General features: G+C 45.5%; 1 protein-coding gene across 1 annotated transcript in view; it reads right to left on the bottom strand.

Annotated features, from left to right (window-relative positions):
* The window catches only part of LOC135388097 (suppressor of lurcher protein 1-like), a 120,024-nt gene that overhangs the window by 89,567 nt on the left and 9,207 nt on the right, over positions 1 to 21,250 (bottom strand). Inside the window, exons 2-3 of the mRNA XM_064617418.1 lie at positions 15,407 to 15,443; positions 2,598 to 2,687 (exon numbers count right to left, since the gene is read on the bottom strand). Of these exons, the coding sequence (XP_064473488.1) occupies positions 2,598 to 2,636 (39 nt within the window). The 5' untranslated portion in view covers positions 2,637 to 2,687; positions 15,407 to 15,443. The remainder of the gene's footprint in view (positions 1 to 2,597; positions 2,688 to 15,406; positions 15,444 to 21,250) is intronic.

Genomic DNA, 21,250 nt, shown 5'->3' with positions numbered 1-21,250 from the left:
GTAGCCGGCTCCTGTGTTTTGTAGGAGCCACAATCTCCACATTTTTCTTTTCTAACTCTAATCTAATCTAGGTATCAATATCTCGAGACGGCAGGATGCTACAAGAGTGCCGTACGTGATATAGCGGGGTACGACTGGATAGCAAAAATAGCCCTGTCCTTAGAGAAAGTGGCGCGTGGCCCCCGCAGAGATGAACACTTGGGACACATAACGTTGTTGCAGCTCCTCCTTAGCTTCCGGGTTTGCTTCATAGAGTATAACTTCACGCGTTGGGACAGAACCCATTTAAAGGGTTATGTTACACTGGGGAGCATCTGGAAGAAGTAGAAGTTGGAAGCAACGTAACTTCTGCGCATCAGAAGAGAAGAGCAATGCATACGCTAGTAATGCTATATGTTTGATAGCAAGTCCTATTGCAATACTACGTTGCAGAAGAATGATGTCTTGCGACACAATACTTTTGCTGCCAATACTCCTATTTCCCTTCTTCTTCTTCTTCTGCCTCTTCTTATAATTTACAGAGACGGAGAGATGGAGAGAGAAATAGAGACAATGTATACAATCGCGATGTATACAATGTATCAATGCATACAAGTGATGCGCTAATGCTTCCTGAAATTACGCCAAGCTTTTCGCCGAACAGCCAGCATGGATGTTCTCCATTAATCGACGTCGAACGATGACAACAATTACGGGACGATATGATTTTGTTCTTCTCACAATTCAACCCGAGATATGAGACACGATCGAAGTGACACTCATGAGGAAGGATGGCTACTCCAGTTCTTCTAATTAGAAGAGGAAAGAACAGACATAAATTAACAGGAAAAAAAAAAAAGGAAACGTCCCGAATTTGTCGACCGCTTCCTCCACATTTCAACCAAGGCGGAAGAACTCAGCGAAAGAAGAAAGGAGGAAACGGAGTATAGGGACGTGAAAAATAAGGCATGTATCGATGGAATCCAGATGGTGTCAGGACGTTCAATCTATCTCCCGCGCTGGTGCCCATTCAGAAGGAGACTCTTTCATATAGGAAGGAGGTTGCTTTGATGGATTTCCTTTGGAAGGACCGAAAGTTGTATTCATGCGGGGGAACTATGCTAAATTAACTGAATGGTCGGCGAAACCGCAAAGGAAAGGAGAGCACATTCACTCTATAGACACATGTGTCAGGAATGACTTACGGGGAAATTTTCTTCGTCTGCAAGTATGTACATATTGCCGGGAGTACGTTGCCTATATAAATATGGAGCATATTTTGACGTTCCCGTTAACGTTGTCGTCTTCCGTCCTTGAAATGACCAGTATTTTAATTTGTCCCTATCAAACACGTCGAGGAGGAAACAAAAGCGGTTGAGGAGACCTCACAAGCTAGTTTGTTTGGAAAGAAAAGAAAACTCATGCTTCGGCTCTTGTCGTGAAAGTCATTTACACCTGTGTTGGACGTTATGGCCGAAGTTTCAGTATCTCCTCCAAATTGAACAAATTAATTCAAACAATGAGGACGCTAATAATTCACTTGGTGTTCCTCGATTGCATGTCATGTATCGGGTCGTCGTCGTTCCTGGTTCCGGAGTATGTGGTTTGATTGATTGATTATAAAAAAAATATGGAAAAAACTGGCTGCACAAACATGGGGACCAGGACATGTATGGAATATGTGGAACTGCTCGCAGAAGTAGCACGATATAGTATGGATCCAGCGTGTTGTTTGTGCCATGCATGGTTGGCTAACCTGGTTTTTATCACGTGATATGCAGCTATATAAACGCGTGCCTTGTGCGAAATTTGTCATTGTGTAGGACTGTAGTGTGTTCATTTGTCTTTTTACGTTTTTCGGTCCCTATTTTGTTCAACTAAGTCAGGACTTTTAGTTTATTACTTCAAGTATAATTTTCCGTGAATTTTGTGGCATTTTTGAAGCTACAGCTTCCCAGTTGTACTTTTTTGTTAAATGCGCTAAAGCTTAGGTAAGTTTCATGTTTGCGGAGCTCAAGCTAACACTACTTCTGTATGAATTGCGGAGGAATATACCAGAACTGGGCGCCTGATGTACTTCAACAGTCCTTTCAAAAGTTGCTTTAGAATAGAACTCTACCCGAGAAACGTCATCATGACGTTGGTAGACAGTCTGAAACCGAAACAAATCGGAAGGGGAGGGCTGGGTTCCACGAATGGGCACTTGTTCGCTGCCTCCTATTGAAAGAAAAGTAGGAACGATGGTTGCGTCCCTTTCAGGAACCATCGCAATCCCCTCAAGACAGTGGCTTTCGGGCGCGACCATGTTCGCCTAGCTCCGAGCGTAGTTCGACTCTACCAAATTGGTGTCGCTCTCGGACACTATGACGCCATTTGCGTACAAACAGGGAGAGGTCTATTGTATAGCTCACGTGTAACGTACCGAAAACTCCCTTTTCTATGTCACAGCCTTTGTGGAGTTCCGGCTATCTTGGTGCGAGCTTTCTTAGACGCCCTGATGAGAGCTGAGAAACTGCGAGCTCTCCGTATATAGAATCAGAGGTGACACAACCGCATTTCCGTGCATAATTTACACACGCAATACATCATTAAGACAGCTTTTTCGGGGCACAGCTTACCTGACTTTTGCGGGAGCATTCTCGTTTCAGAGGCAGCATTCATCTAGTGGGCGCAGGCGATAACACATGCCCCCTTCAGGTTCCGAAGGTCTGTAAAAAAGAAACGATATTCATCACGCAAAGCTTTCCGACGTGTGGTTGCCCATTTCTCACGATTATCCGTGTTAAACCGGAGCAGAATTAGAACAAATGATGTAACGGGGCCAGCCGCGGTACAAAACGAGCGCCATGCAGACTGCCTTTCGCGGGAAACAACGTTAACTATTTACACGTCGTCTGCTAACATCGTCTGCTATTAATCGTCTGCTATTTAGATTGCTACGGCATCGCGTTGCTGTCTCAATGCAACGCTAAGTGATTGCTGTCGCATGCTGTCGTTTGATACTTTGAGTCATCGTGGAAAATATTTCGATTAAATTCGCCGCCGATCATTTCTAATTTAATTTTATAGCCAGTATTTTCAATGCCGTGACGAGAGTATGGAAAACATAAATGATACGATAACGAAAGATCAATTGGTCTTTCTGGGAAGCAATGCTTCCAGATAGTTGTGTAGGTGCGCACCATGAGTATGCCGAATAAAGGTTTGGCGCAGTACAATACATTCCAACGTTCGTATTCAGGGTGTCGTTGAAAAGAAAGCATTCCAGCAATCTTAGGAATGTAACGTTCAATATTTTCAGTTTCCGTGCTCTAGAAGTTCTACAGTCGCTCAACACTTATTAGAAGTTCTACGAATCGGCACCGGCGAATATCGAAACTCATGCGGCTCTGACATCATGACATGCATTTCCGCCAGTGATGCAGCCACAGACGAGGTCATGTGCTTTCAAGAACCAATGGGCACTGGACGAGGCTCATGCTCCTCTGACGTAAGGGTTGAATGCGGAAGTTTGTTCAAGGTTTTGTATATCTCACAAACAACGAGATATTCCTCGTATCGCGTGAGCGATATTCCGCGGAATACTCCAGCGGAAGATACGAAAAACTTCCTAGCTTTCGTAAATTGCAGTGGCTGAACAGAGTTAAGAAACACACGAACATATTTAAGGCTCACCAACACTCAAGCAATACGTGACGTTATAGCTTTCACGTCATAGCTTCCTGCCGCCCGGTATGTGCGAGCGCTCAGCGTGATGGCTTTACGTGAACCGCTGACCGTGGAAAATCTACTGCGGCGGAGCCACAAGGTATTCTATAGCAGACGACAGGGAAACACGCAGATGCTGTCGTCTACTAAATGCGCATAACCTACAACTCACAGGCACAGTGTACAGTACTGCACTCTTAAAAATTATGGTGGTGGGTGGTGGTGGTGCTGGTGATAGGGCTCGCTGTTTTTGGCCTCCCTGAGGTGTCCAATGTCACGACTAAGGCCCTGGGGCAATGTGCGTCCTGGGCCGACTTCTAAAGGAATTGTGCCGGCATCTGTCTGAAAGCGTCTGAGGAAAACCCAGGAAAAACCCCAGAGAGCACAGCCGGCACCGGGAATCGAACCCGGGTACCTCCCAGTCTCGAAATGAACTGCACCGCATAACACGCTCCTAGCCAATCATCACCTCGAATGATATATCCTTATCTGCCCCGATTTGTTGAAAACGGGAAACGGACGCCTTTTTTGCGACACTTATGCTGTTCATAATTGTCACAAAAAAGGCGTACGCCTCAACCAATCGGGGCAGATAACGATATCATTCGAGCTTATGGTTGGCTAGGAGCGTGTTATGCGGTGCAGTTCATTCCTAAGGCAGGCAGAAGGCAGGTCTTGCTCAACGACCCATCTAATACTTTGCTCTCCCCGACGAACTCATGCACCCCCTACGCATCTCCACCTTTCATCCTCCATCCGTCAGTCCTTGTTGCTTTCTTATTTTTTTTTTTTTTTTTTTCACAATAGTCGTGACGGCGCCCACTTCTGTGTGGCAAACAACGGCGGGCCGATCCTGCCATTACCCTCACCCCCTCCTCATTTCTAAGAGTGTACAGTACGCAGTAGTGCACAGTACAATGCACTGACGCGCATTATGTTATGAGCCACATCTATCAAAGTTTTTTTTTTTTTTTTTTTTACTGTTCTGACTTTGTGTGACTATGCTATGCTTTCTGAGTTGCCAGTTGCCTAGTTGGGGTGGCAGTTACTGTCACCATCCCCTCCTCATACGTTAATAACATGGGGAAAATCTATGACGTCCCACTGGAGTATACCGACGAGGAACTCACCTCGTATTTGGGAGAGGATGGCGTCATAGCCGCTCGGCGTCAAGTGCGGCATGTCTCTCATGAAGATGGGTCGGACCAGTACATCCCCCTTCGAAATGTCATATTGACCTTCAAGTCCAACAGAAGGATACCTGAGGAAGTTAAGTTTGGCTTCTCAACGCATAAGGTGCATGAGTATGTGGAAGGTCCAGTGCAATGCTATCACTGCCAGAGGTTCGGTCATCTTGCTCGAAGCTGTCGATGGCCACTACGGTGCAAGTTCTGCTCTCAGCCGCACACGCTCAAGGAATGTACAGCGCGGCGCCAACCGAAATGTGCAAACTGCGAGGGACCGCATGCTGCATCGCATTCTTTATGTCCCCGGAAGAGGGCAGCTACAAGACGCTTTCAGGCTCGTGTTTTGACCAACACCCCTTCCCCTTCCCCTGGGATCAGGAAGGCACGACGTAGTGCACAAACGGACGGAGGTTCAACTTTAGGTCTCCAGGCGGTCAAAAGTGATGGTCGACCACAAACTACTGCGAGGTCCCAAAGGGCACCTCAGCAGGTCTCAAAACCAACAGTCAAAACCCCCAAACCACAAGCATTTAAGCCTCAACCGAGTAGGCATGTGCCGCTCCTAGATAGCCAGCATGACATCCCTAATGCTACCACTCCTCTCCGTGCAACTTTCGCGGCCGCAGTGCGAGGTCCAAGGAAGACCGACGAGACTCTGCCAGCAGCGCCTCGACGGCTGAAATGGCACTCCCCCCAGTCTTCGAATGACTCCTGTGTCATCATCCCCTTAGTTCTTGCTGCTATGAAGGCCATTGTTGCTTGTTGCCCTGAGGCTGCGCGGTTGCCCGAAGTCAAGGCTCTTCTAGAGATTGACAGCCTTTTCCTCGGTCATGGAGCAAATCTATAGGAATGCTGTCTTAATGCAGTGGAATGCGCGCAGTCTGCGCAACAAGCTGCCAGATCTTAAAGAATTTCTACTTCGGCATCGAATTCCCATGTTGGCTATTAGTGAAGCTTATGTTGAGAAGGACTTCAGACTCAGCGGTTATAGGTTGGTCACGCAAGAAGATACAGATTTCTCAAGGACGGTTCTGCTTGTTCGACGCGATTTCAATGCAGCTGCCCTTCCAACGCCGAAAGTGGCTGGTCTAGACTGTATCCGGTGTAGAATTCGCTTGGGTAAAACTGTCGTCACTGTGGTGAACTTATACGTGCCGCCGTCAGCTAAGGTGTCCAAGACCGATCTGAAGGCTGTGCTGGACAATTTAGAGTCTCCTTATCTAGTGGTCGGTGATATTAACGCTCACCACTCTGCATGGGGGAGCACCAAAACTGATCGTCGAGGGAAAATATGGATGGAGCTGATCGAGAGCATGGATCTCTGCATCCTGAATGATGGATCACACACGTTTTTGCGGAGGTCCTTCACTACGGACGTTCTGGACGTCTCCTTCTGCTCAAGAGATATCTATAGGAAGCTCCATTGGTACACGGACCTTGATGGCAGGGGAAGCGACCACGTGCCCATATACATCACGTATGATGGATATTCAACGAGAGCGGGATGTAGAACGGCGAAATTAACAGACTGGCGTTCGTTTCGTACAGCATGTGGAGATAGGGCCCACCCTTTGCTTTCTGTGGATCAGCTAGAGAATGTCATTGCCGATGCCCTTGCCTCGTCCTCTAAAACAGTCAACGTGTGTTCCGGTCACTTAGGGTCTAACCCTCGTGTGGAGCAACTACGTGCTGTCCGAAGGCGCGCTGAACGTAAAGCTCGACGGACAGGAGATCTTTCTGATATACAGGAAGCAAGACGCGCGAGTAGGCTTGTCCAGAAAGAACTCCGAAACCTTGACCGTCAACGGTGGCGGCACTTCTGTTGCTCCTTATCACCTTTTGAGAGCCCTGCTCGGATATGGAGAGTCGCAAGAAGTTTAAAGGAGAACCCTCCAGTTCGGAACCCACTTGGAGCTCTTGCGCTCCTAACATCTACGTCTGAGAAAGAGGTGGCCAGGGAATTCTGCCGTGTCATTACGAAGGGAGCCAATGTAACCAGCACCGAGGAGTACCTAACGCATACAGCCCATGTGACATCTATTCTCGAGCATGCCAACCCAGCAGCTGTCCCTGCCTTGGATATGGACTTCTCCGTGGCAGAACTTTCGTCAGCCATTTCAGCTGCATGCAAGAAGTCTTCTCCAGGCCCGGACGCCATTACATACACAGTGATTCGAAACCTTGACCCTACTTCCCTTCAGGCCCTGCTGAACATCTGCAATCACTCGTGGAGGCATGGACAGGTTCCTAGGCAGTGGAAAGTCGGCCAAGTGGTACCGTTGCTAAAACCAGGAAAACACCCATCCCAATTGGCATCATTTCGCCCGGTAACTCTGACCAGCTGCTTGGGGAAAGTTATGGAAAGAATGGTCTTGCGTAGAATTGAGTGGTGGCTCGAAAGCCGTGCCTTCTTCCCTCAAGAGCAAGCTGGGTTTCGACGGCACCGCAGTTCGATAGACTCTGTCCTCGACTTGGTCACGTCGGTGGAAGAGGCACGACGAGGCAGGAAGATCTCGGCGGCGGTATTTCTTGATGTTAAGAGAGCATACGACACCGTTAGCCATCCATCAATCTTACATGCTCTATACAGCGCTGCGCTCTCACGTACAACGTTGCTTTGGATAGCCGATTTCCTCAGTCAACGAGGTATTTTCGTCCGGACAAGACAAGGCGACACAGAGCAATTCCCCATCTCTCAGGGGGTACCACAAGGAAGCGTCCTAAGTCCGCTCCTCTTTAATGCCGTTATGGCGGGCATTGGAACCTGCATTCAGCGGAAAGTCAACTTGTCCCTGTATGCCGATGACATCTGTGTTTGGACTACAGGCACTTCCCGTCCAGCACTCCGTCAGCGTCTTCAGCGCACGTTAGATGCCATTCGCCTCTACTTACTCCAGGCAGGAATGGAGATATCCGTAGAGAAAAGCGCAGTTCTAGCCTTCACGCGCAAAGACATGCATAGATATCGCCTGTATATTGGTGGAAGCCCACTGGAGCAGGTGACGCATCACAAGTTCCTAGGCGTGACTCTATCATGGAATTTGTCGTGGAAGCGCCACATAGACGTCATTGAACAGAAAGTCCAACGCTGGGTCAACGTGATTCGTCACTTCGCAGGTATGAGATGGGGGCGAGACGAGAAGGATCTCCTCATGCTGCACAATGCCCTGGTCCGTGGCTCAGTGATGTACAGCCTTCCCGTCCTACACGGACTTCCTCAGACACTGATTCAAAGGATTCGAGCCATGCTAGCACGCAGCCTTCGGGTATGTCTTGGGGTCCCACGTGGCGCTGAAACCCGTCTAGTAGTGGCTGAGGCCAGGGACATCCCCATTGAGGTTCTCCGTACTCGGGAAACTGCACGCCACTATCTGCGTCTACGTGCCCATCATAACCGTCACACTCTGATTCGCAAGCTTCACGCTAGACGGAACGCGACGGTTCATGCTGCTGTGACATCATTCAGACCTCATATCCCCAAATTCATAGTCGACCAGACGGCACCCAAAGTGCCTCCATGGACGTTGCCATCGCCGTCTGTCACTGTCTCCATCCCCGGTCTCAAGAACAACAAAAAGAACTATCCTGACTTTATTCTTAGGCAACTTACCCTTGGCTTCGTCGAGGCTCAATACCGCAACAGTACCGCTGTATACACGGATGGATCGTCGACCAGGGACACTTCATCTTCAGCCTTTGCCATTCCATCCCAGTCTGTTACACGTGGGTGTCGTCTATCTCACCGTACCTCATCGACATCCGCTGAACTTTATGCTATCTTGTTATTTTTGACATATGCGGAAGACTGTGAACCGCGGCACTGGGTAATTTACACAGACTCCAAAGCAGCTCTCCTGTGCATTAAAAACATGGGCATCCGCGGTTCCCTTGCCTCAGTGGTGATAGACATCCTGTGCGCCCTGAAGTCCCTACAAGATCGCTCCCACTACGTTGCCTTTCAGTGGGTTCCAGGGCATTGCGGAATAACTGGGAACCACGAGGCCGACGCTGCCGCTGCCGCTGCACACCAACAACGACCTTCTATGCCCATTATACTCTCGAGAGGAGACAGAAGATCCCTCCTCAGGCATTTGTCCGATTCCTGGTCTACCCTACAGTGGCAACACGACATTCCAACTATGTCCTCTTTGGGGAATGTAGACGCAACGCTGTCGTACCGACTGCCTGCAAAGCTTCCTCGTCCTCTGAAGTCACTCATCCACAGGCTACGTCTGAATGTGGCCTTCACTCCGTCCTATCGATACCAGCTAGGCTGTGAGGCTAGCCCTATGTGCAACGAGTGTGGCGTACTTGCCAACGTTGAGCACATACTCCTCCGCTGCCGGACCTATGTCAACGAGAGGCGTACACTGCAGTCGCAGCTTGCCACCCTTGGCTGCCGCCCCTTCAACTTGTCGACCATCCTCGGCCCTTGGGACACCGCGGCCGACTCCAGGGCGGCATTACGTCACGTGGTTGACTTCTTTGAGGCGACAGGCCTAAAGGACTCACTATGACCCCAGCAGCGCCCTCGGACACTCCCACCACCACGATCACGTCCAGCATCGTCATCGCCACTTCGATCATTCCCGTCATCTCTCATCGTCATCACTGATCATTGTCACCACTCATATTAGACCCCTAGCTATGGGGTAGCGTTCCACTCCTAGAGTGGAAAACCTCCCCACTTCATCATCACAATATATATGTTGTTGTTGTTGAGTTGCCTACGTGGTATGGAGTAGCCAGCTTCCACGTTGGCGGTGCCAATTTTCTCAATTTTTTTTCTTTTCCACTCACTCACTCACTCTATCAAAGTGTCCCTACACTTTAAGTCGCATGGGGGAGCCGACATTACGCCGCGCGCGCGCGCTTCTTGAATGCAAACTTTGTCACAAGTCTGAATCCGACTCCAGAGTTGTTGCACTTGTCGGTTAGATTGCTGCTGCCTTCATCCCAAACAAAAATACGGCAACTAACTTCCCTTTAATTTGTTTCGCCCGTTCCCGAGGGCTTCAAGGATTAGCCTTTGAATCATCGATGGAAAAGTCGTTCTTAAACCTTGACGGTAAGATTTGAAATAATCTCCGAGACCAAGCGAGGCCTGGAAAGGTCCAAACGTTTCATTCTTGCTTCAACGTCTCTAAACCCATTCTGCAAAGCATTTCCGTGCTTGGCTGCATAGCGCCAGAAAAAGATTAAGCTTTTTCAATTTCGGTTACTCGCTGGGATTCACAAACTACATTCTTCTGATCTTTCTTTACCATATATTCTCGCTGCGAATGCGTCACTTTTATTTGATGCTGTTATTTAGGCACTGCGTGCTATATCATCAACGTTCGAAGATTGTCTGAGGACGTTGAGAGACATGGAGTTGACCTTTGGACGAGCATGCGATCGATGGAGAATAACAAGCCGACGTCCCGTTTGGATGACCTATCCTGCTTGTTTTTGTGATAATAAATATAACATAATATGTATATTTAATATATATATATATATATATATATATATATATATATATATATATTAATAATAATATATTCTAATATATATATATAGGGAAAAAATAGCCGGAGCTCTTTGGCTGCACGTATAGCATATGTCTGTAAGTCAAACGTTGCCATGCCAGTACTTACAAACGTATACTATATATATACATATACACTAATATACTCCCCCCCCCCCCCCCCCTGAAGCAGAAAAACCTACTCGATACCCTTTGAAGTCTCTGTGTGCCCCGGCTACCGTCCTAAGGGTAGGGAACATCGTCCGGTGTTCATTGAGGGTCGTATTACTGTATTTTGTCTACGGAGTTTTCAACTATGATCTCACTAATTGGACTCGTTCATTGAGTTGGTCTTGCCATTGAGGTTTTGTCATATATCTTGTGCTATTGGGATGCATTTGTTTTGCTTCTTTGGTTACTTTTCGCGGTGTTCTTCTATTTTGAATTGACGTGAACGTCACATCTCCACATTTTTCTGTTTTCAATCAATTAATCAATTGAAGCCGAAAAGTCATGGGAAGGATGGCACACTACACATTTCACTTGAGCATGCGGAATGGGAGACGACATTTATTTACTTTAACGCGCTTGAAGGTGTAAAAAATTGCTATGTGTACAGAGCCGTCCTTGCATAGAAATCCCATCGCATCACACGCGCCATTGATCGTTCAAATAACACCAAGCACGATTTAGCCGCCCTAAGTACCTTAGGATTAATTAGTAACACGGGATTTACTTTTTGTCAAATTTTCACGCTATAGTTGTTTATGTTAGAATTAAGGCACTGCAGAATTTCAGTACGGATGTACAGAGGAGAGTCTGTAGGCACTAATGCACTAGAACAACTACCATAACTAGATATATAAAAGGAACGTGGTCGTCCATTAACTAACAGTATGGCGCATATAAAGGTTTTTGTGCGAGCACAAAATAACAAAGGAGGCTTCTTCACTGCACTCCACTTAAAGTTCAAAAGTAGTTCGGCTCCCAAGGCGCTTCAATCGCCTATGGATTACAAAACATGTCGAAAACATTCGCCACATAGCAGGATATGGCGTATCTGCATTTAGCGTCGCTCCTGCAAGTTCCCATACCCCGACGGGCACGGCGTAGCTTTACTTTATATGAGATATTAACGTATTTTTTAGTGTACACGTGGCTTCTGATCACTAGCTTATCACTCTGAAGTATGAGTGCATCGGATTGGAGGAGTGAGACTTGGCACCAGTTTCGTTATCACATATTGGGGATTGGGTAGCGGTGGCTAGCGGTTTGGGATAACCGAAAAAAATCAATAATCGAGGTCGAGAACAGCCATCCTGACATCAAGAAAGCACTCGGTGTCTGGCAGCCGCATATCGACGTGGTACGCGATAGACCCCGGATGACCGGTGTCGACCGGTTTACTCCAGACGCTTTATAGTGTCATGCTATGTGTCCGAATGATCATCGGTGCTTGTTCCGCTTTCTTTTTTTTTCTTCTTCTTTTTCTTGCTTCATCTTCATCCGCCAGAAGAGGGCAGCTCAATTCTTTCGTGGACGACGTGTGCATACCTCATTTAACTTCATTCTCATATATATCATCTAATGCTACGCATGTAATGGGGCAGTGTACTGCTCTGCAGTGCTGAATCGCCCCATGTCATAGTCACAATTTTTTTGTGGTTGTTGTTGTGGTCCAAACTTACTAATGGAACGTCAGAATACTTTGATGGGTCTTATAATCGGAAAATCCCGTAACGTTCCACCAGAACCGTCCGATGGACCATCAAAATGTTCTGATGTTCCACCAAAATACCTAGGTGTTCCATTAGAACCGTTGGATTGTTCATCAAAATACGCTGACGTTCCATGAGAGCCCTCTCCATTTTCAAAATGGCTGATGAGGATTGTAGCAGTGTCACGATATGTTCTGACAGTACGAATAAATGTACTCGGCAGAGGAAAAAAGAAGACGTGTATATGAAAAATAAGAGCGGGGGTAGATAAAGTGCTGCCATAGTCGTAAGGCGTTCTAGTTAAGACAATAATGGGTTGACCTGAGAAGGAGTGCACATAACATTCCGTGAGACTGGAAGCTGAATGTCGCATTCAAGTGCCAGAAATCTTGTTCTCATCGTCACCACAAAAGAGCAAGAGAGGTCACGTCAAGATACTCTGCAAGCCATGGTTGCCAGACAGCTTTCCTTAGCGAGCAGCCGTCAGCCATAGCCATTCGTTATCCATATATGCCATGCGCGGCCAGCCTCTGCACACGGACTGCGCAGAGTAAAATAATTGAACTGCACATTCCATATCGTACGTGTGACAATTACCACCGGGCATGAAATTCAAAGAGCACTTTCCGAAGTTGAACCGATTAACAATTTCAGAATGCTCAGCATGCAGACTCGCTTAAAACATAAAGCACAAAGAGATAAAGGAAGGATAAAAGACATAGTAAAAAAAAAACTAGTAATAAATCTTGAGTTCTCTAACTCACGAAAGAACCCGCATTCTTTGTATTCTTCCAATACGTGTCTGCGCTTTGTCCCAAAGAATGTGCTGCGACTATACTGTTCGAAATCTTCCACGAAATATCCTGCGATCTGTTCGCCGCATAAGGGCTCTTCTGGGTTATATTCCACGATCCGTAAGCTTCACATTTTCCTTGTTACACCTCTCTCAGTAGAAACTTGCACGCAAAGAAAAAAAAGGAAGAAGAAAGTAAATTCTTTCATTCTTTGAAGCCCCCTTAAAAATGTGGACATTCTTTAAGGAGGCAACAGCGGTAAGACAAAGAGCCCGGATTCCTTATGAAAAATATCGTCTGTTTTCCTCAATTTCACATCGCGGAGAAAGTAGTATTCGAGCGGGCATCAAATGAGATGCGAGCCGGCTGCACAGCAGTTCGAAAGAATGGACCGAATCCGTTGTCATGGCAACACAGATAATGATTTCGTAGGAAAGGCTTTGTTCCGAATGCAAGACGAGATTTCGCGAAAATTTGGTGCTCTGTGATCCGCTTAAAGTCGCCGCTTTTGGCTAAATGGACTAATTAGAACAGCCGCGTGCAATAAAAAATGCAGCAGTTAACGAAAAGCCGCGTTGCAGATATATTGGGCAACATTTATCCGTGACTTGTTGACTGATTACGGAATAAAAGAATAGGGAAGGACATTTATATATAGTCTTCATGTTGAGTAGCAGTTCATGTTAAGTAGTCGGCCTTCGTATGTCATATGACAAGTGTGCACAAGAGTTTTGTTGGCACAAAAATATTTATAGCTGTTTGCAATGCAAACTGCGAGGTAATCCTGTAGTGCTGTCCCGACGTAAAATACATTGGCAGTTACACTTCACAAGTGTCTTCATGGAACAAGTCCAATATCATGTAGTCAACTCCGTAACAATATAAAATTGTGAAACATTAACTGTATTTGGTTGTATTATGTCTGTGCCAGCACGAAGAAAAAGAAGAAAAATCAGTGCCTCAGTCAAATCAATCGACCGAACTTGTCTGCGACGTTGATTACCTCAGTCGATTGACTGTCACGTAAACTCTTGCCATTCCACTTTGACGACTAGTCGACATTGCGGTCCATGTAGATCAGAGGTGGGCAGTCATACTAATAATTTGCATTATAATACTGTACTATAATTATGTAATACTTCTGTGGCACATAATACTTTACATCATGTGTTATAATACTCATTCTCTGAATGTATTTGCTTCCGTATTATAATACACACAATTGAAGTACTACGTTACTATAATATCCTAGGAAATGTAAGGCTTACTGAGAGGTAGGAAGTCCTACCTAGCGAATGTCAGCGGTATCTACGTATAGCTAATTCTGTGTACAGCTAATTCTGTATTATACTGCCTGAATATCGAAGCTTTACTTATAAGTATTATTATACTGATTGCTGCCACAAATAATGCTTTTGTATTCGTGACGTAAACGTAGCTGAAGAGACCAATTAAGTTCCTAACCGCGTACGTTGAACGCAGTTCTTGTAGTATTGTAGTTCCTATATTCAACACACAAGGCATTACTTGTCTGCGGAGCACGCTGCTTTTGTATAACATTGTATTGTATTGTGTTGTATGGTGTACTGTACTGTATAACACTTACAAAGAATGCCCTTCCCAATTGTAAAGGGGCTTATTATTTCATTTCCGGCCCACATTAGCACCAGCGATGGGGTAGAGTATTGCCCCCTGGCGACGAAACTCCCCATTCCTCATCTTAAAAATAAAGTGCTTGTTGTTTGCACCCTCCAAAGCCCTATAGACACAGCGACAGCCCTATAGCAAAGCTGCGACTTTTCCAGCGGATATGCATGAGTAAGCATAATGTGGGCACAGAGGTGGAGAACTTACTTTTATTTTGTAATGCATTACCATTACTCATTACTTTTATATAAAATAATGCATTACATTACACATTACTTTTTCGAAGTTAGTAATGCATTAGTAATTCGATTACTCTGGCATTACATTTACGTGTTCGGCTCAAACGTGCCATGCATGAGTTTTCTTCTTTATTTTTCCCCCAAATCGGTGTCATTAAATCCCTACCGAAACGAGACTCATAGGCAAAAGCTTTGGCGCCGTGGACAAACTAACACGGTACAAGGCCAAAACAGCCAATCACTAGTGGACCTGTCCGGATTTGTTACGCGCATAGAGGCTATGTTTCTGTTTCGTTGACTCTCCTTTGCCCCAAGTTCGCACAGGAGAAAGAAGGCGATATCACCACATGGACACTGATGGCACATATCGCCGAATGGCGGAATCTTCATTTGGCGAGAATAACGGGTAATGCCACCCTGCATTTCTCAGTCGAAATGTAATCTATTACTATTACTCATTACTTGCTGGCAAAATGTAACTCATTACCATTACTCCTTACTCAAAAGTAATGCATTACTCCCCACCTCTGCATGGGAACAGCTACGTGCCAATCCCCGAAGAGCAGAATATATTCAAAATTCGGATATAACACATATTTATGCAGATAAACATTGAATGACCCACCTGAATCTCCCTGCGCGTCTCCGCATGTCAGGACCGCCTGAAACAGATAAATATTAACCCGTGAATGCTCACTCGGGCTTAACGAAAAGAGCATTTCATCTGCCATAACAGTTGTTGACAGATACGCCAGACTCCACCCTTCAAGTGATGAGAGGAATGTGTTTAATGGATACTTCTGTAGTCATGGTGATGCGTATGTAATAAGATCTCATTTGCTTGTTGACTGTGACAACGCCATGGGCGTTGTTCCGCTGTGCATTAAGGGGGCGCCCTTGTTCGCAGGGCTCTTGTGATGGCATCCATTAAAGAAATTGAGATGGAGTTGGGGGAGGTTCAATGAAGTGCGCGGTAAATTGACACGACACTAAAACTTGTATCGTGCCCTGTACTAATGTAAATGTACTGTCGTATAAGGAAACGTAGCATACGTGTATGCTTTACGCTTTCGCGCTATGAATACCTGTGGAGAAAATCGATGTTCTCAGTTGTGGGTATCTATGAACAGCATCTCATAGCAGAGTCGCCTAATTCAAGATATAAACAGCTAGTTAACTATATTTTCAACAATTGTGTTTTTTTTTTTATTGCAACTATCCTTGTTGTGTTTTCTTCACACATTTTTAGACAGTTTCCAGCTCATCGATTCTTCCTGTTACGTAGAAGCATATTCATCGATCTTCCTCAAACACACACCTGTAATTGTGGTGAAATTATATCACACGTGTCACGTGCATACATCATTTATATAAAATGAGAAATATGCAGTTTATATCCGTCTCTACTTCATGTTTTGCATGTGTGTTCTTTATACGTCTGAAACCGTGATGGAAGTACTAAACTGATATGAAAGCATCATGCGCTTGTAAAGCGTGCTTTGTCTGTAGGACCCAGAAGTGTGGCAGTGAAGCGTGACCAGTAACATTGAGGCTTAGGATTGTTTTACTGAAGACTTGAGAGCAAGATTATGAGAGCGATGACTTGCACCTGTGATGTCTATCAGAACTAGTTTTTTTTTTTTTTAAGATCTATTCTTCTGTGCAGTACATGTACTTTGGAAGTACCGCGTAAAGGGTTACGCCACATATTTACTACTTTCCTTGTGGTTTCTTCTAAGACCTGAATCTGTACTCAGGATATCAAGACAGCAGTCGGACACATCCTCATGTCGTGTCGTCCTCGAATTCGCGCCGTGGGCTCTAGCTGATGGTCGTGGAGTGTCGCTCTGAGCTCTGATTTCGAGCGTCTACGTGCTAGCAGTAGTGCACAACCTTGATACCTGCGTTTTTGTGTACAGTCTACACTCGTTGTTATGACACTCGTTAATATGACATCCGCACTTTGTGACCGTTTTTCTATTGAACCATTTCTTCCCCATAGAAGAACCACGTATATTTCTCCCTCCTTCTTTCCTTATTATGGGTTTAGAGTGGTCAGCCAGACGGTGTGGTATGCTACTCTTTATATGACCTCGTTATTATGACAACTCGTTAATCCGATTATGACCGAACTTCTGAGGCCGGATCGGGCAGAACAAGTGTATTCTGCCCCCGTTATTATGACCACCGACTGATTTCAAGGGTTTCAATTATTTTTATTTCCATATATGTACAAAGCGAAGTACAGAGCGGGACTGTTAGGGCGTACCCTGTAAGACAGTCCCTACAAAGAATACATATACTTCACGTTAGAAACAATTGAAAATACGAAGTTGAACAGCATCAACAATGCAAGAAATGAAAAATATAGAATAATCAAACATAGAAAGTGAGAAGCAAAGCCATAGTGATGTTAACACATATGGCGGTCGAGCTGCGAAGTGTAATTTTCGTTTTCATTTAAAAGAATAGAGACTAGAATAGTATGTCTTATTTCCGAGGGTAACCCATTGCAGACAATGGAGCCGAATGAATAATCTCTGAACCGACGACCATAATTTGTGCGTGGTGTGTATAAGTGAAAGGTGTTATCGGTGTCCCTCAAGATGTATGTTGTTGCTCGTTGCCTAAGTGTTGAAAGCCGGTCAGAAGATTAGAAAAACAACCTGTGCATTTGCATTGCAACGTTATACTGAAGTAACTTGTACAGGGTGTCCCAGAAAACGTGTCATTGAATTATAATAAAAAAAAAAAAAACTACGCCACCTAGAATCATGCGGTCAACGGCATGTGTTCTTACTGGGTTTTTGCCAACTTCTGATGTGAATGTCATGTGTTCTAGGTTAAATTACGTAAATATTTGCGAACTGAACTCGGAAATTTGCAAAGTAAATGTCACTTTTTTACCTCAGCAATATGAAGAGCATGCCGAATTTACTGGAGTTAATGATAATTGATAGCGATATTCACGAGCTATCTCATCGGAAAAAAATAGCCGAACATCACGTTTTTCGTAGCACCGAACCATCACGCGCGACGGCTTTTTGAGCGCAATCCCTCTCAGTCCGACGAAAGGAGGTTCCAAACCCAGCCCACAGAGTGATAGTAGAAAAAGTGACAGTTCCTGAAATTGGGAGAGGGAAAGTGTGATCCCAGCGAAAGTTGGACGCGATAAGCCATACCTGTGTTATCTCTTTCTGCGATACAGGTGTGAGGTGGGTTTCCAACCTGCTTTCGTCGAACTGACGAGGTTTGCGCTGAAAAATTTGTCGCGCGCTAGCTGATGTTGGGTTATTTTTTCTGATGGGATAGCCCCTGAATATCCCTGTCAATTATAATTAATTTGAGTAAATTAGACACGCTCTTCACATTGGTGGGGTAAAAAGCGACATTTACTAGGCAAATTTCCGACTTCAGTTCGCAAAAATTTACATAATTAAACTTTGTCCAATCTTAGGCCAGAATTGCCCATATTGGCAACAAAGGGCAAACATTAGTCCAATCTTGGTCCAATCTCGGACTAGGAATTGCCAATATTTGCAATATAGGGCCAATATTGGTCCAATCTTGGTACAATATTGGGCCGGAATTGGCAATATTGACAATATAGGGCCAACATTGGTCCTATTTGGAGCCGAAATTGCTAATATTGGCAACATAGGGCCAATATTGGTCCAATCTTGGTCGAATACTGGGCCGGAATTGCCAATATTGGACCGGAACTGCCAATATTGGACCAATAGTGGGCCAAGATGTTGTGCCGCTTGGGTGTAGTAGATCCACTCGCGGTGTGTGTGTGTTTGTGTGAGGGGAGTGGGGACGATGTTTTACTGTTTTCCGGATGTGTCTCATTAGCATATGACAATTTCCTTTATGATCCCTTTATGATTCCAATCGGTGCGAGCGGGCTTGGTCATCGAGCAAACTCCTGCGTAATGACAAAACGTTACATGAACCAAAATGTTACATGAAATTTCTTAAGTGTCCTCAACGTAGACGATAGGAAATATGTGATTCCTAAGCAAAAAATAACATTGATCGAGCCTACTCTTGGGCATTGCGTTGTTGCAAACATGTCCGTCGCACGATTCCGCGCCGAATGATGCATGCGTCGGAGCGGAAGATTTCGGATGAATCCTGCAGAGTTGTCTTGAAAAGACCGTCAAATCGATTTTCTTTCAGGCCTCGTGCTTAAACTTACTTCAAACGAAATTCTTAAGAAGCGCAAACATTGATCGCTGGTCGTTTAATATATATAATTATGCAGAAACAGCAGTTCTCAATATCGACGGTAAGATGATGTAGGGTGTCCGAAACAGCGGAAATTCCTCTGATGGGGCGTAATTAAGAGAAGGCAGAGCAAACAAGGATGTGGGAAACTGCTCTTGTCGTTTCCGGGTGTCCCGTTTTACTTCCCTTTCCTGGCTTCATATTTTTTTTATGTTAAAATTTTTGCTTGTGGCTTGCTCCTAGAAAATTTAGTGCTAGCATTGCGCAGCAGTTCATTAAACGGTAATATGACGAAGCAAGTCGTAAACATATTCATTCAAGTTAAGCATAAGGCTTCTGTTTTTCCTCTTCTTTCTTTTTCTTTTTTGGAATAGCAAGCCTCGCGTATGGCTAACCTTTCCCTTTCGTTGCACGTTATTGCGATGAAGATGACTGGGGTGTTTCGAAGCCACGGGTGGTACTGTACCCCATTACACGCGGTACTTTGGTGAAACTATAATGAGACGCACAGTTAAAGGCTCGAAGTCCTACAGTATCAAGGAAGGGTTATTAGTAGTAGTAGTAGTGGTGGTAGTAGTAAGCTGCTACCAGCGGCACGGCCGAGCGGGTTAAGCCGGCCCTCTCGTTGGTGGTATAACCAAGTTCGGTGCTGAGGACTGGGAGGTGATGTGTTCGAACCCTACCACCGGCTGGTGCTATCTGAGGTTTTCCTTGGGTTTTTGAGGCAGAGTTTCTAGACAAATGTCGGTACAGTTTGCCTTGAAGTCAGCACAGGGCGCCTACTAAGTCCCCCTCCCCCGTGCCCCAATTCTTCCTGCTGTCCTCTCTCCATCTGTCCACATCTGTACGCCGCTCATAGGCCCGGTTTCACCAACGCGGGTTAAACCGAGATCAATGGTTGCTGAAACATGAAGTTAACACTCAATTCTTTTTTACAGATGTTTGATGGTGACGTGACGAATGTTTCAGTGACGACAACTCCCTTTAGTGAAGCAGAGCTAAGCGCTAAATTCAAGTATAGGGACCGTTGATCTCGGTTCATATGTTAGGCGTTGGTAGAACCGGGTGCTGGCCACAGTTGTTTCGCGGCACTAACGAGAGAGAGAGAGAGAGAGAGAGAATGAGTCACTCGAAAAGCATCTACATGTGGAGTGGAGTCCCGTGAGAGCGCCACCTACATATACAAAAGCCTGGTCGCTTAAACCACGTGACGTGGTCATTAAAGATCCGCAAATCACGGCCGTACTTTCGTCGGCTATATGGAGACAAGCCGTATGGATATCCATTGGTAGCCATAGCAACACTGCGTTTCAAATCGTCTGCGGTGATTGGGTGAGGCAGGCAGACGACACCCTTACTTTGTACGTCGACGATGCGAAGGAGCGAGGAAGGGAGAAGTGCTTCCTGTACCTATAGGCGGCGTTTCTTTTGGGCGATGACTGAATTACTTCAGTCCTCCCAGTCCCTGCCGAAGCACGCTGCGCATACTTGTAGTTCATTACCGTCGGCATCGTCCTGGTCCTAGGCAACGTCATCTAGTCTAAATAAGGCGAACGCATGTGAATAAGGTCCAACAGTGTCGTAAGTTACGCAGCGTCTGGAACCGAACTCGCCTGTTTTCAACACCAGCGCCGGTGGGGCGATATTGACCACGACGGGAGAATATGTAGTGACCGAAATAGCCCCGTATCACCCTTGGAGGCTGGCGTACAGATACAGAGGTCCATAATTACCTGATTCTTTGTAGATGCTGAATGCGTTGCAAGTAAATGACCATTTTTTAAACAGAAGTTTTGACTTCGTCACATTACTTCCTGTGGCAATCAATAAAAACTACTAAACATAGAAACTGGTCACCTGGAACAACAATTTTATTTGAATGATGGTGAGTGAGAAGCAGTGTGTTTTGTGTGCTCCTCTTCGAGGTTTGCATGTGTGCGGTGAAACCTCATTGGAAAGACGTTAAACACCGAAAGCGTCGACGTGGAAAATAAGCGCGGGTGTCACATAGCGTGGACCAGGTTCTAAAAAAGAAATGTGTGATTCCTTCTAAGTTGCTTAATGGTACGTATTAGCAAATTTCAGATCGGGCCCACAAAAGCCCAAATATTCGCGTTCATGTTCATGCAAATGTTCATGCTCAAAACAACATGTTCAATTCCAGCTAGTGAAGACATTAAGGTCTTAAGGCAGTAAGGCATTAAGTCCTGGCATCTTCTACGAAAATTGCGCCTCTCCA

This window comes from Ornithodoros turicata, chromosome 3 (genome assembly GCF_037126465.1).
Source record: "Ornithodoros turicata isolate Travis chromosome 3, ASM3712646v1, whole genome shotgun sequence".
NCBI lineage: Eukaryota > Metazoa > Arthropoda > Arachnida > Ixodida > Argasidae > Ornithodoros > Ornithodoros turicata.
The sequence above is the reverse complement of the archived record's forward strand: the minus strand, read 5'-3'. Positions and strand labels throughout refer to the sequence as shown.